This window comes from Dermacentor variabilis, chromosome 5 (assembly GCF_050947875.1).
Source record: "Dermacentor variabilis isolate Ectoservices chromosome 5, ASM5094787v1, whole genome shotgun sequence".
Lineage (NCBI taxonomy): Eukaryota > Metazoa > Arthropoda > Arachnida > Ixodida > Ixodidae > Dermacentor > Dermacentor variabilis.
The window spans coordinates 136,609,015-136,624,546 of NC_134572.1; the positions used below are offsets into that span (position 1 = coordinate 136,609,015).

The 15,532-nt window shown below is 49.8% G+C and overlaps 1 protein-coding gene across 3 annotated transcripts in view; it reads right to left on the reverse strand.

Moving 5' to 3' along the window:
- Positions 1-1,213: 1,213 nt before the first annotated feature.
- The window catches only part of LOC142583180 (uncharacterized), a 75,473-nt gene continuing 61,154 nt past the window's right edge, over positions 1,214-15,532 (reverse strand). For 2 of the 3 annotated variants that reach the window (XM_075693534.1, XM_075693533.1), the window contains exons 3-4: positions 11,774-11,839; positions 1,214-11,051 (exon numbers count right to left, since the gene is read on the reverse strand). In XM_075693534.1, coding sequence (XP_075549649.1) covers positions 10,747-11,051; positions 11,774-11,839 — 371 coding nt within the window. In that variant the 3' untranslated portion in view covers positions 1,214-10,746. The remainder of the gene's footprint in view (positions 11,052-11,773; positions 11,840-15,532) is intronic. The other variant, XM_075693535.1, reaches the window with a different exon arrangement.

Here is a 15,532-nt window from a genome sequence, read left to right on the forward strand (position 1 = left end):
TTCCGGAGCTGCAGCCCGAGGTCGCAAATCATGGCTCCCACGCCCTTGCGGCGACCGCATCCCGATTGAAGCGCTGTTGCCAAAGCGCTCTCGCGACGCAATTTGCGAGCACGTTGGACGGAGCAGCACCGCAAACGCTTAGCTCTGTACTGTCACCATCATCAGCGCTTGTCACACTGCGCTACACCACCGTCGTCATCCCCGGTAGCCTCGCGTAGCTTAGGATGCGAGTCACACGAGTCCGGGCAGGACGCCGCAGTAGCTGTGCGCTCCGCTCGCGTTCTATTATATAAATATATATATATATATATATATATATATATATGCATGTAGAACCTCAGGTGGTCGCAATTAATCCGGACCCCTGCATGTGACGTCTATTCCTGCCCCTGTGTTGTTTTGGGACGTCAAACGCCATGCAATGAATTCATCAGCATAGAAATTTACGAAACTTTTCGACCGCATGCAGTTGATCGAAGCGGTCCAGTGTGCTCAAACAAAGAACGTATCGTGCTGGAGCTAACGTTTCGACAAGGGAACTGGTCCTGATTATAGGGACTTGTTCTGACGAAGACAAATCCTGCAGTGCCTGAATGCAACTGCAGCGCTTACGGCTGTAGCGTCCTCTTCCAGGACAATCGTGTTTTACGTCCCGCTATCGAAAGACGGCAACGATAAATATTGCAGGCGGCAGAATGACAACAGCTAGGTTATGGCAGGTGCGTAAGTGTCCTCCCTCCACCACCCGCCCCCCTTTCCCGCCTTCCCCGAGGATTAGACGGAAAAATAACTATAGTACTTATTGGGAGGCGCCACGTATACCTTGAAGCTATGAGGTATGACATAACGGCAAAGCGATGTTCAATCAGCTGCCTTCCTGATGTTAAAGTTCGTAAAGAAAGAAAGGAAGAAAAAGTTATGTTCAAGGTTTATTTGTTATTCTTTGTTATTATTTCTTATTATTTACTCCTCGGTCGAAGCCTGTAACTGAAAATAATCTACTATCGCTGCAATAGTGTTCTGTAGCCAATAGTGTCCTGTCTTGGCCAAGCTTACAAGACACCTCAATGATGCCTTCATCGAGACGCATGCACAATTATAGCTTCAAGATAAAGAACTTTTTCCCACTTGCTTTATTTTCTTCTTCCGCCGTGTGTAATTTTTTTTGTAACCAAACGTCCGTAGGACATCCGAAGACAGAAAAACGACAGCGTCATGGGTTGACTCCGTTTATTTCATCACTCACTTGTATACACACACGCATACACACTCATGCGCACACATTTACACGCACAGTTTGGACACAATACGAAAGAAACAAAATTTTACACACGCGGCACAGAGACAAACTTTCTTTTTTTTTTTCTGCGCCGCAGCCCGGCGTCTGAGCACTAGAATAGCTCGGGGAGTTGTGCGCGTAGCGCCAGCAGCCTAGTGGCACAACACTTTTCGAGGCTCGGGCCCTCAAGGTCGTCACACCGTTCACGTGACTTCACCTCATGCTTTCGAGACAGAGCGAAGAGTCAGCTACGAGCACGCACACTTTGAAGGGAGGAGGGCACGCAGAGGTAACACTGGCCACCCCCAGGTGGCGACACAAGAGGAACTGACGAGCAAAGGACACTGGCTTATGGGACTCGGCCCTGACACTTTCGCTGCGGCTGGCAAAGTGATCGACCGCGGTTCACCGCAGACTCGTCAAACCAAGCGCCGACGAGAGTGTGTCGAGTCGGAGGTCGAGTCGACTCGACGCTCACCTGCCAATCGGGACAAGCAAGTCGACCAACCTGTTGGAAGACGCCAGTCCGGCTCGGTCCGTTAAGAGCTTACATGAACTCGATTGTAAATTCCTGCCCGCATTGCTTATCGGCTTGGCTCTCTTGTGTGAAGTAAATGTAAGCGCCGTTTGTAATCTGATCGAAAGAAGAGAGCACTCGAGTTGGCCCAGAGAACCTTTCGGTGCAATTCAGCACTTTCGTTTAAAAAAGAAAAAAAAAGGGGGGGGGGAGCATTTGTCCTTAATCGTGGCCGGTGCACCCAACCGAATGTAACAGTCAGGACATAAAATGAAAAAATATAGCATTGAATGTGTATGACACTCAAAAATAGCAGTACACCTTGTGGCCCAGCTTTACCTTTATAATTTTTTTATCCTCTTTCATAATATTTGTATTGTCTTCCTCCAAGAAAGATATCAGCAACCAGAGAAAAGCTTGAGTTGGGTACTAGAAAATTACTTATCGCACAAGTTTAAGCAAAGATTGCCGTTTTTATTTCTCTCTCTCTCTCTCTCTCTCTTTCTTTTTTTCCCCTTAATTTCTGGTGCGCACGGCATAACGATAAAATTTCGTGGTGAAAGACAATGGAAGCAAGATCACGCGTGATGCCGAGCGTTACGAGATCCGTATGCGTTACGGATAAGCGTTACGAGTCGAACTTTCATAGCTTGGAGTGGATGTGAATAGGAACGTCAGGGCGTGGTGAAAGCTTTAAAAAATAAAGAAAGAGGAATATGACATGTCAGCAGCAAAAAGCCGAACACGCAAACGCGACTAAGATTAATTCGTTCGACGAGAGGTTTAAGGCCACGCCTAAAAGCACTTTGCCACCGCAAAGAAAACGCGACACGGACACCGCAAACGAGCAAATTTACGAGGGGTGGGTGAGGGCAGGAGTGGGGGTTGCAAGCACAGGGTTAAAAAGGATCGACACCAAGTAGACTGCTGGCGACAGCTTGCCAGCTCTGCGGGCCAATACATCAGTGTCGCTGGTGGGCAGGAAAAAGCTAGCGCATGCCTACGCTCGAACAACGGTCACAAATTCAGCATGCTTCAGAACTCTTTTTCTTGAACCGGTGCCACCGCGAGCCACGTTCCACACAGTGGGAAACTACGCACACATACAAACACACAAGCACGCACAAGAAAAGGAATTCGGCGAGTTAACAAAGAGAGAAGGCGAAAAGACAGTGAAACAATGCCAAGAACGCGGTCACACAGCTTCCTTCGCGAAATGTCACAGGAAATAAATACTACAACCTTCAAAAAAAAAAAAATGGCAACTGGGAAAAACGAACAACGGACTTTTTTGTACTGTGTCTCGAAGTAAGACAAAGAAGCTATAGTCACAGGTTATACAGACGAGTGTGGCGTTCACGAAATAAAAGAAAAACAAAAGCAAGAAATAAAGTGCCGCGCATTTACATCGATGTGTTACTTGCTATATTACACACACAAGGGTCGCGGCAGATGCAAGGCTCAGGAACCAATCTGTATAAGCGCACGGTTGACGTGACACATGGACGTTGAGATAAAATGCACGCAATCAAGCAGTGCTCCATGTTCTTGTCCTTTTTATTAACTTGACTAAGCCATATGATGTTTTGAAATTCAGATGCAAATAAATGCGAAAGCGAGAGGCCCTGGCAATAATTAAAAAAAAGAACAGAAAAAGAGTAGTACACAATTCTGGACACCCATGTCGCCCGCACGTAAGTGAAGCTTTTTTCTCTTCAGTTCCGTTACGACTCAATAGTTTTAACGGCAACGCGGTCACCAACATGTGTGAATTATAACATCTAGGTAACGTTTCGTTTCATGTCTGCTTCGAGGAAAACTCCACATCCTCACATGACAATTAGAAAACCATCGGTGACTGAATATTTAAGTCTCTAGTAACGCCGAACGTTGGGAAAACCTTATGAAGATATAAAGTCCGCGAATTAGCAGCATAACGTGGCGGCAACAAAAACATTTAGCCCGATATATTTCTATAAAAAGCCACTCGTTCTCTGATGAAACCGAAGTCTACATTTCAATGTCGTCTGGTGCTACAGTCGTATCACCCGCCGCTGGTGTGACACGGAACGCGCGAAAAGCGCCGTTTTTCATTAGAATGCACAGTCAGATAACGTTTGTTATTCGGGCTGCGTAAACAAGCTTGAAATTAACGACCGTCGCATTCTCGTTAATTGTGTAAATACCGACTTGGCCAGGAGGCGCGGACAGCATCCCACCGCTTACTTGTGTATGGCACAGCAATAAATCAGAAGAAGAAGAAAATGGCCCCTGACACTTAACGGCAATCGTTTGTCACGGAACACTATAGAAGAACATGCACGGTTACTGAGGAAGCACGTGCGTGTCTCTATAACAACGGTTCACAAAAAAGAAATCGTCCCGCCGTGGCAAGCCCGCCGTGGGGTGGCATTCTTTCGTCTTTCTTTATCTCGTTTTTTTTTTTTTGGCACTTTCGAAGCACATTTCTACTGAGAAGAAAGCTCCAGACACTGGCATACTGGACAAGGTTAGTGACCCCTATCATGGCACTCGCCTCGCGAATAGGTGGCCCCGCGTTGCAAGCGTTCTAATCGCTTGGATTTGTTTTCCGAGTGATACCCGACCAAACCAAAGCTTCTACGAGGGAGAGCAGGAACATAGCGCTGCAGGGAAGCTGAATGCTAAGGGTGGTTTGGTATCGCCGACGGGCTTTGTATACTGCAAACTGCAAGCACACATTCACACGTACATACGTCTAATTCCTAAATCGCGCACTTCTGAATGCATGGCCGAATGGCCGTATCGTGAGCCCTATCGTGATGACTTCCGATATGGTGGGTCACCGGTGTAACCGAATCTGCGTGCAATGTGGTATACCTACTAGAGTTAAAAAAACAAGACTCACGTTTTACGTCAACGGCTTAAGGACTGATCGAGAGCAACGCACTGAGAGGGTGCTGCCACTTCTTTCAAGAGATGGCGCTGCGGCAAGGATTTGGAAAGCCCTATCCTGCAATGCGCTAAGAGGCTCGCAGACGAGCTATGAATGCTCATTTAGTTCCCGTCAGCCTCAGTTGTCTAACGGCTCATGTAGGTATAAGTGTATTAGAAATGCACACAGACGGCGTGAAGGAGGTGGAACGCAATAAAGGCGGGAAAAAAGTCAAACCTTTCCTCTGGGTAAGAATTATTTGGCCGGTATTCGCCTCGTGACGACAGCTTAGGCATAACTGAATTAGGCGTACTCACAGCTAAGTGCGTCTCATAGCTCCCTGCACTCTTGCTTGACAGTTCGGTGCATATCCGTCCAAACTGAAATTGCCCGATTCGCTTCCTATTCACTTAGATCGTCACCAAGTTTGTCTGAACGTCATTTTGATGTAGCCATCCGTGACGTCATACGACGTTACCAGCGATGTGGTGTGCGGAAGCTTTCACTTCGCCAACTAACAGCGTTGAGCGAAATGAATGGACGAGAACTGCAACAAAGCACCGTCACGCACCTTTCCTGTCGACGTCTTCCTAGCTCAGCGGTTTCGTGCTTTTGGAAGCCAGATGCTTAATGTGACGTCACGAAAGTCAGACACCCACGCGTACAACAAGTCTGGTGTCGCTTGCGCGGTCCTCAAGAACACGGATGTGCATTTCCAGCTGCCCATCGATCGATGACGAACGTGTAGTATGCTCTATAGCCAGCCTTCGTACAATCCCCATATAGCATTGCACTGCCACGCTTCATACTGCGACAACCATCCACACCGCACCGGCGAGCTGCAAAGCGTGACGTCATGGTTGAAGTTAATAGCGTGACGAAATTTCTTCAGGTCAGGAGGAATCGTGGTGAAACTGGACGAAGACGCCGAGCAAGATTACAAAATTGAGAAATCGACGTTTAGGACGCAGAAGCCTTGTCATTGGAGATTTCTTAAGGCTGTTCGTAAAGCTTAGCGAGCATCACAACGACACAAAAGAGCACCAAGTGGGCACCAGCGCTCTTGTGGAACACGCTGACATCACTGGTCACCGACAGAATGGAAGAGCGCAGGCGTTCTTGAGAGTGAAATAAATTTGAGTCAGCGTCTTTATCTAAAGTCAGTGCACATCGGTTCAACTACACGAACTTTGAACAGGAATTATGGAAGTCTTAATTGGAGCTGCTCTCACACCATAAGTCACACAGCGCTCACTTTATTGTCCTCCGTAATGGAGACGGCTCTCGTGTGGAGATCGAAACACCATTTTCTCTCTCTCTCTCTTTTTAGGACTTTAACACTAGCCGGCGTTCTGTCTCATTTGATGGTGGCGTCCCATAGAGGCGTCGATGATGCCTCGAGTTACGGCCCAGGCCTAAGGGAACGGTCATCCCTATGATTTGTGTAATGCGCGCGAAACGACCTCCCGCGTATGATGACAACGAATTTCGTTAGACGAACCCCAGACCCTTGTCGAGTGGAACGAGGCAGCACCCAAGCGCAAGCCTACACGCGAACGCGGCAAAATTTCCCGTTGCACTCTGTCAGCTGGGGCAGCGAGAGGTCTCGTGTAGGAGTCAAGTACATAAGACCCACGATAAACGTGATACGATTAACCGGCGTGTTTGTTATGCGTGTATTTGCACGGCGGCAGACGTACGTTGCTCGTTTGTACTCGGTAGCAACAGCGACAAATGCAGAAAATTGAAAGCCCCCCGCACGCGTGATCAGAAAAGGCTAGATAGACGTTACCGCTACCTGCAAACTTCGCATTAGAGAGATACAAGGTGCCATAGCTTAGCCCTACACCACAGGGGTGATTTAGCGCGGAATTTAACCGAACCCCAAAAGGCTGCCATTTTCCTGTATCGAGGAACAAGGACAACCTTGCACAACGCGTCGAGGGAGACGTCATTCAAGGACTGCGCATACGGTTCCTCGCGCAGTCACGTAACGAAACTTTTCGTTACGAAACCTATCTCTTAAATCAAGCGTTCGTATGCCGTAGAGCTCTCAAAGCGGGATCAACGCTGGCCCCGGGTATCGCTTAGGCATTTACTTGCGCGCAGGATGCAAACACTGAGGGAGCCCGCGGAAGAAAGAAAACAGAAAACAAAAATGAAAGACAAAGAATACAGAGAGAGAAAGGAGGAGGAGGATGGCTGAGACGTGACCGGAATCGCATTAACGCCGCTGCCGTCACCACCACGACGCCGAAAGCAGCCCAGGCCCCACATGCAGAACGACCCGGCTTGCTTGCCCCCGCAGGGAACGGTTGGGAAGGAGAGGCAGGGCGCGGGTGGGACACGGGGGATGGCAGCGGCTCGATTGGCAGCTGCTGTCGGCTGCTGCTGCTAGCGGGGAGGGGGGTATACGCCACGCTGCCGTGCAATGCAACGGCGCTTGGTTCTTGCGCAGATATAGGGGGGGGGGGGAGGGGGGGGGGACGCTGGTGCGAGCGTTCGGGACTTGCGAGAGAGAGAGCAGCCGCGCTTCGACCGTCCTCGACGCGTTGCAGCAGCGGCGGTGCCCGAGGCGGCTCCTCCCATTAGCCGACGACTTCGGCCTCGCTTCTGCTCCGGGACGTGAGACGGAGGGCGCACGACAACGCTCTGCGCCGAAACGTGCACGTTCTCTTGCGCAACGAGCAGGTGACGATATCGTGATGCTCCGCGCGAGTCCCCATCTACCAGGAAGAAATTGGAGCGGTGGAAGATGTAAAGTACGAAGTTCATTTCTCGATCTTGTTGTTCTGACTCTTGCCTGAAGTTACAAAGGACCGCGACCAACGCGATCCGAGTTGTCCAGAGCGGAAATGTGATTTGAAAAGCATAACAGACGTGTTCGAACAAACAAATCGCTGCGTTCCTGTTTTTTTTTTTTTCTTTACACCAATCGTGCCTATCGTTTTTTTTTTTTTTTTCTATCACTCGTCGCGAGCTTCTAAGCTATAAGGAGAGCGTATGGGCATTTCCGTTTATCCCAGACGATTGTCCAGTGTCGGTAAGTTTGTCTCAGCCACTGCAATGTTTTCCTCGTGCGTTCCACTCTCCCTTGTCGGTAGAGCGCTACAAATCCATCCATTAAAGTTTGCTTGCGCGGCTTACAAACGCCATCTTCTCCTGGCAAGACTGAGATCTTGCAATGGTCGGCCTTCCCGCGTGCACCAAACATAGCGCGTTTCGCGATAACTCCTCGCACCTAACTGCGCATGCGCAACGTCTTTAAACCATGGTAGGGAATCGCTGCACAATTGTCACAATACTTCTGCGTGGCGGAGAGCTTCACACGTATATGCCAGTGCCTGGAGCTTGCCGCGGGTCTAAGATTACAGTGATGGAAGGGCGATGGGGGGTCCTCGCCAGCGTCCACGAGCCATGCGCCTGAGGCGCGGAAGGGGAGAAAGGTAAGCCCGACGGCACCGAAGGACTAAAGACTACACCACATATACTATATTTATATTTATATATAATATAATATTAATAATAAACTACATTCGCGGTACACGCACACGGTCTGTACACATGGAAAGATGATCAGGAGGGGTGCTCAGACTAGAGTCCCTTGACAGCGCCCGAAACGAGCGACTGGGTCGAACCATGCTGAACTCTCGCTTCGCCGATTCGTCGCGTACAAAAAGCGCTGAGCGATCAAAAGGCCTGGGCGAAGGCACTGCGGGCACTTGTTTGTTCCCTTTTTGTTTATTATTATTTTTATTATGTTGTTTATCTTAGTTGCAGTTCATGGAGGAAAAGTGACGTCCTTGATTCCTCGCAATCCTCGCATGAACGCCTTACTTTGTTCGAGAGATGCAACTTGCGCCATGCGCATCGTGTCGTTCCGGCTCAAGAATGACAGCGCCCTAGCTTATGGTAGCACGGGCTACACTCACTGAGGAACCACGTGTAACGAGATGGTATAATCGGAAACGGATGATGAAGCGCACGTTGTCCCACCAAAATCTCGCACGTACCTCTTAGATATGAGCTAAGGGAGCTTGCGAAAGCAGGCGAGATGAGCTTAGTACAGTCGCTGCAGCGCATATTGAATGAGCACTTCACATCATAAGCGCCATCGTTACTCCGGGCGAATTGAAATTAAAATAGAAGTAATGGCGCTGCACAAGACTTTGTTGGATACGACAAAGTCGGAAATGCGAGTATACCTCTAATGCTAACGTACCGAAGCGCAGGTTATTAAACTGCGTTCGGCAAACAAAATTGTATCTCTGAATTCGCGAAACCGCACGGCTCCACAATGATTAACCACAGTAAGAGATTTTGGCAGACACGAATTGGGTCACCTGCATTCCACAAAACGAAGGCGTCCTTCTAGCAATACTGAAGTGTGCCCCTGTATTGCACAGGGATTGCACGTAAGAAAGGTGCCACGCCTCAGGCCTCGAGATCGACTCAGCGTGGTTATATACCATATAGTTCACGCAAGGAACGACTTCACCAGAAACGCACGCTTCATTTTTTTTTCCCACAAGACGCCAAGAACGAAAACAAATAAAAAAACAACGCACGAACACTCAGTCACATTATGAAAGTCTGATGAACAAGCAAACCTCGCGCGCACTCTATAGGAGGAGAGCGGACTCACGCAGTTCTCAACAGAGACGGCGGTTGAGGCTCACTCGGGAGCGGCAGCAACGGGCGAGGAGGAGGGGGAGAGGGCGCGTTGAGAGCAGGGAGGTAGTGGCTGAGACTTGGGTGGCGGGATGATGACTCGTCGAAGGCGACGACGACCACGTTGTTGGCGGCGGACGCCTCGGGAAAGAAAAAACAAAAAAAAAAACGCCGTCCGTGTGGGACGACGTGAAGCTCCCGAGGGATCCCCACGTAGCGCGCACACCTCTTTATGTACACACAAGCACTGAACACGCACAGAAAGACGCAACCCCGCGCTAAGTGCCGGGGCAAGGGGCGGCGGGGTTGAACCGAAGGCCACCCTCCCGAAAGCACGACGTCATCTCGTGTCCCGCACAGTTCCACGGCAGTCTCCGTGTCGAGGGTATCATAAGGAGGAGGTCACACATATAGCCATGGCACAGCGGTCTATAGCCACAGTACCGCCGCCGGCTGGTCCGGAAGGTCGGCGAAGGTCCTGGCGGCGGCCGCCGAACAAGGGAGAGATCATCGCTTGCGCTCGCGGGCGCCCGCTGACTCGAGGTTGACCGTCCTCAGCAGAGCAGTCGCGCACTCGTGCTTGCACGAAGGTTATATGTGTATGTGTGTGTGTGTGGTTCCCATAGGAGAAGGTTGGCCGCCGCAGCCTATATATACGGGTGGCACTCACGAGGCGGCGGCACCTCGTACAGCGTCGAAGGGGCGCTAGCCAGGGCACAGTTCAAGAAGGAACCCACGGAGGCAGGGGCATGCAGCGGGCTGTCCTCGTGTCATGTTCACCGGACACAGCGATGGGGCACCGCTGCCGCCAGCGGCATAAAAAATCCAATCAGCTGATAATCTTCAACAGTCACTTTCTTTCCGTCTGTCTTTCCACTGTGCTTTAGACAGGTAATAAGCCTATTTTTTTAGCTTATGAGTACAGAGATTTCTGCACAACCAGATCAGGGAAGTGGAGCACCAGACTTCAGGAATGATTCGAATAAAAGTTTCTCATTTATTTTGTTGCGCATCGCTGTGCGGACATCGACAAAACTGCTGAAACTTCACCGACGCTGGATGCGCGGCAGACAATGCGTTGGCAGTAAAGCAGGTCTTATGCGCACCGTAACTAAGCTCGCTACAGATGACGCGTTGCCTCCAATTTGTCCCAAATACTGCGCTCACTGCCGGTAGGCAGCTGCGTTCTTTGGCTTCCAGCAAAGCAACAATGGACAAGCTTGGCATGCTTTTCCCCCGTTTCCCTGCGGGGCGGCCGGTAGGCGATGCGCGCCCCCTGGAGCCGACCGTGTGCATCAGGAGGAAGTGGTGGCTGTGAACGATGAGGTGGTGGTGGTGGTGGTGGAGGTCTGCTCAGGCCAGCAGCTACTTTGCCGCCACGACCGCGGCGTTGTGGTGGCTGTTGGCGGCGTTCTCGGAGTTCTGACGCTGGCTGTTCTTCTTGCTCTTCATGCGGCGGTTCTGGAACCAGATCTTCACCTGGCGCTCGGTAAGGTTGAGGTTGCGCGCCAGTTCCCAGCGCTTCTGCTTGGACACGTACGCGTTGAAGAGAAACTCCTTCTCCAGTTCCAGCGTCTGGAACTTGGAGTAAGGCTTACGCTTCTTGCGCACCGTCACGTTACCCGTCCACTCCAGCGGGTTGGCCGTCAGCGACTCGCTCACCGTCGGCACTGCGCGCACAGAGAACAAAAAGAAAAAAAAGAAAGACAGGCACGTTAGTTGATTCAATCGCGTGAGCATGAAAAGTGCAGTCGGCTCTCAAAAGTCCCTCGGCATAAAGCGCGGCTCTTTGACTTCTATGATACAGCGGAAGGCCATGGCGTGAACCCTCTACACTGAACTAGTCCCTGCGTTTAACACTGGACCTGGACGCTGTAACTCACACCCTTACAGGCGTAAGGGTGTGAGTTATAGATTAATCTGCACCCTTAAGTACCTTTGAAGGTGTACATCGGTTTACAGTGGTACTAGTGCCAGCGCGTTCAACTATATTGCCACGATGTGTTCAACTAGCATGCTTCAGGACCGTTCTTGCGTTGCGATATCTTTCTGGGCGAGGTACAGGCAAGGATCCCTTTTAAGAGGTTGTGTCAGCTTCATGGACAGCGCCTTTAAGCCGCCAGGTACAGCTTTAACGCAGTCGCCCGTTTCAGTAAGAGTTCTATGCGCCCTTGTTGAACATAGCGTCACAAGACGTCGCCGTCAACGGTGCTGCTTCGGTGTGCAACTCGGACGTCAAGGTAATGCATTAACGGCAACAAATGCGCACATGAGAACACAAGCTCTACTAATATATTAGAGATTTATAGCAGACCGGTAATCCAGGCCCGGTATGGTATACGTGGCACTGAGGCCGCGCTACTGAGCATGCGCATAACGGGTTCCGACTCACCTGCGCATGCGCCAAACCCGTACTGCGCGCTGTACCGTGACCGGATTCCTGGTCTGCCGTAACTCTCTATTAATAGAACAGAAGTAAACAACACTAGTATACAACATTTCAAAATAAACAATTGCAGGCACATGCGAAAGCAATAAGGGTAAGAAGGCGCCGTCATTTTTGATAAAAGCAACTACTTGGTGACAGACACTGCATACACTCAAGCCAAGAGCGGCCATAGGGGAAATGAATAATTATTTTTTCCTATTGAACAAGGCACTATTACTCTGTCGTAATATGCTCCCTACAAGCGACGCCCCTCAACTCGCTCCCTTTCTTTTTTTTCTTTTTTTAGCGGTCAGACGCCTTTAAAACGAAGTGAACAGGACACTTAATATTTTTCGTTATATGGGTTACTTCGTTATAAAAGTCTCGTTTCATAGAACACTAAGCCAAAATAAGCATGTCTAATGCAGCAAATAAAACTTTATTCCGAGCATTCTGAAATATTTACTTTTAAAAGTGAATATGTGTGCGTGTGCGTGTGTGTGTGTGTGTCTTTTTCTTCTGTACGCTCTGCTTGATTAACTGACTACTGCCAATATGATATTGCTGAGGGCAACATAGTGCTCAGTCCCGATAGTCACGCAAGAGCACAAGGAAGTCGAATCGAACAGGTTGAAGCGATCACTCTATTATACGCGAAGCCGAATCCTTGTCACTGTTCTCGGGTAATCGACTAGACTTCAACACTGCCGACACAAAGTTACAACAGAGGGTCCGTGCGGGCGCTTCTGCGTGACGTCGTTCTAAATGACCAATAATTGTGACCACGAAATTGTGAACCAACGACGTGTATATTATTTCGGCAATAAAGTCGTGTTCTTTGTAAAGCTATTCGTTATAGCACTGGATCCTACGATATACGCGTGAGATGGAAATGTGGCCAGTTCATGCTGCTACACCTTCGTTATGCTACTCATTCCGCGTAAAGGGGTTCGTTGTAACGGCGTTCGAGATGTACTCGTTTATGCGCGCAGATGAGTAGCGCATGCGTTGAGCCACGGCGATCACATGGAGACGGAGAGCAGCTGGTTACCCGCTCGCGCATGATAAGCACGCGAGGTGGGAGAAAAAAAGTGCTCTACATAGTTTCACACGCACACAACATGTACACCGACGCTTCGCTCGAAAAACACAGGCCAAGTTCGAGCAATCCCGAAATCGCTGCCACGCATGATCACACTGTCTCTCTCTGACTACACCTGCATGGCTTGGCTGTCGCTTCTGCTGTGTGTAGCCGAACCGTGGGAGAGAAGAAAATGTACGGACGCGCAGCGCTAATGCAGCGATGCACCTGCACGGAACGCGCATGTTATGCATGTATACTCGAATAAGGAATGATTTTTGCCTTGCGCGAAATATGCATACATTTCTGGCCTTCATTCTCTCTCTCGCTGCCACACACACACACGCACACACACACACACACACACACACACACACACACACACACACACACACACACACACACACACACACACACACACACACACACACACACACACACACACACACACACACACACACACACACACACACCTATCAGTACCTCCCGCTGCAAAGTGACCAACGCATATCTTGGTATGCGCGTGTTTTACTTTTCGCGGAAAGAATAAGAACTTGCATGACTACATGTCCGTGTGCATCTGTGCACGACGGCTATCATTCAACTAGATGTAGATGCAGATGCTTGGTCTGTTTATGTTTCCTTTTCTTATTGCTCCTTTTTAATGATGTTACCTTCCTATGCGCCTGTGTTCGGATGCTAGCACTATAGAACGTAACTATTCTTTCTTTCTTATTTTTTTTTTTCAATTAAGTAGACAACAGTGGCGCGCCATGTATATTTATGCAAGTGCGAACACAATTCGCTTGCGCCAAACGTTTGTTATTAGAGGTGTGCGAGTGTTCGAAGTTTCGAATACGGATTACGGACCGAATAGTCCCAGCTGCTATTCGATTCGTATTCGATTCAGGAATTCACTTTTCGAAGTTGTCGAATATTCGTTTATTTCTTATAAGTAACGGATAACAACACCTATTGGAGTCTCGCGGTAGACAGAACGATCCAATTAGTGACTTTTTCGAATGATTCTGCTACAGGAGAGCTGTGGTTCTTGCTGCAACAGCGAACTACTGCTCAATAATCGCCAGTCATTCAACAGGAATGGCTCGCATTTGTCGAGCAACCCGATAAACGAATTTGTTTAGATTTATTATTTTGTCAGTCTCACCAGCTTTGCACACCCTTAAAACAATGTTAGGTGCTGTAATGGTATCACTGTCACACTGCTCCTCTTCAATTAACACAACACTGTACGCATATCTGGTGACGTGTTGGTCTTGTGTCGTTGCTAAGATGCCCCCGTTAATTGAAAGCGGTTCCTTTTTTTAATTTGCAAGCTCTTCGGTTGTCCTGACGTCTAACTGCGAATGGTATTACATGCACGTATCAAATATTGTACACAAGCCAGATTTTCTTTTCGCCAAGCGATTGCACGCGAACTTCATTTTCAATGTCGTTTTGGAAATGGGAGAAAAATATATATTCTACATTCTATTCGATATTAGATGGTCGTTCTTATAGAATATTCGTGTTCGAGTAGATTCAGAAATATTACACCTGAACGACCCTGCTCCTTATATCTCCACATGTGAAAAAGAAACAGAAAACCAGAAAGAAAAATACGTCGACCACGGCTGCACCACGCTCAGCCCCTCAGGGCCGTATCGATACTCAGCTATGACAATCTCGGTGGTTGTCACACGTCTGTCCCCAAGGAGTTGAGCTTTGCCCAGCCGGCTCAGAAAACAAAACGCCACCGGATCGTGAAAACGGCCATAGCAGTTTGTAACAGTCTAAACTGCGCCAGTAACTCCCATAAGTGGTTGAGAACTTCAGTGCTTAGGAAGTGCAAGCAACGCGGCTATCGAACAGCGGTAGTGATGCGTCGCGTTTTGAGCCGAGCGTACGCATACAACGGGCGCTCCGCTTTTTGCCGCACCTAACGGTACAGCTGCCGCCATCTGTAGGCCGAATGAGGAAACGCGGCTTACGCAAAAAAAAAAAAAAAAAAAAAAGCGAACCTGCCGCTGCTGCCTTGCGGCCGCTGGCTACTTGCTCGGCGCGCGTCGTGCGAGCTGCGGGCGAGGAAGCGACGCACGCCGGCGGCTTAAGCGCTGGGTAACGCGGGTCTGCCACAGTCTGGCACGGGCAGCGTAACGCCCGGGGCCTTGGCTTCGGCTTGGCTGAGAAACGAAACAGGCCGGCTTGCACTCGCGATTCCCCCCCGGCCGCCGCCAAAGCGGTCCGGCGAGCGTGGGCGCCAAAGAAGAGGCTGCCCGTAGCCGGCCTTCTCTCCTCTTCCTCCGTCCCCCCACAGAGTCGTAAAAGCGAAACCCAGGAGGACAATGGCGGAAAAGAGGCTCTTCTTTTCTGAGCTGCCTTTTATACTACGCCGCGCGCGTGGGAGGGGGAATGGAAGCAAGAAACGCTTCCACCCTCCTTTGATGCGCAACACAAGAAGACGCCCAAGGGGGAGAAGAGGGCCACAACAATAATGATGGCGGCCATACAGACGCCGGGGCAAAGCAGGCCGCCGGGACGAAGCACTACGGAAGAAGGGAGCACGCGCGAGAACAGCCACGCAGCCGGAGAGAAAAGTCAGCGCGGTGGAGGCACACGAAGGTTTCGCGGTCGCAGATGTC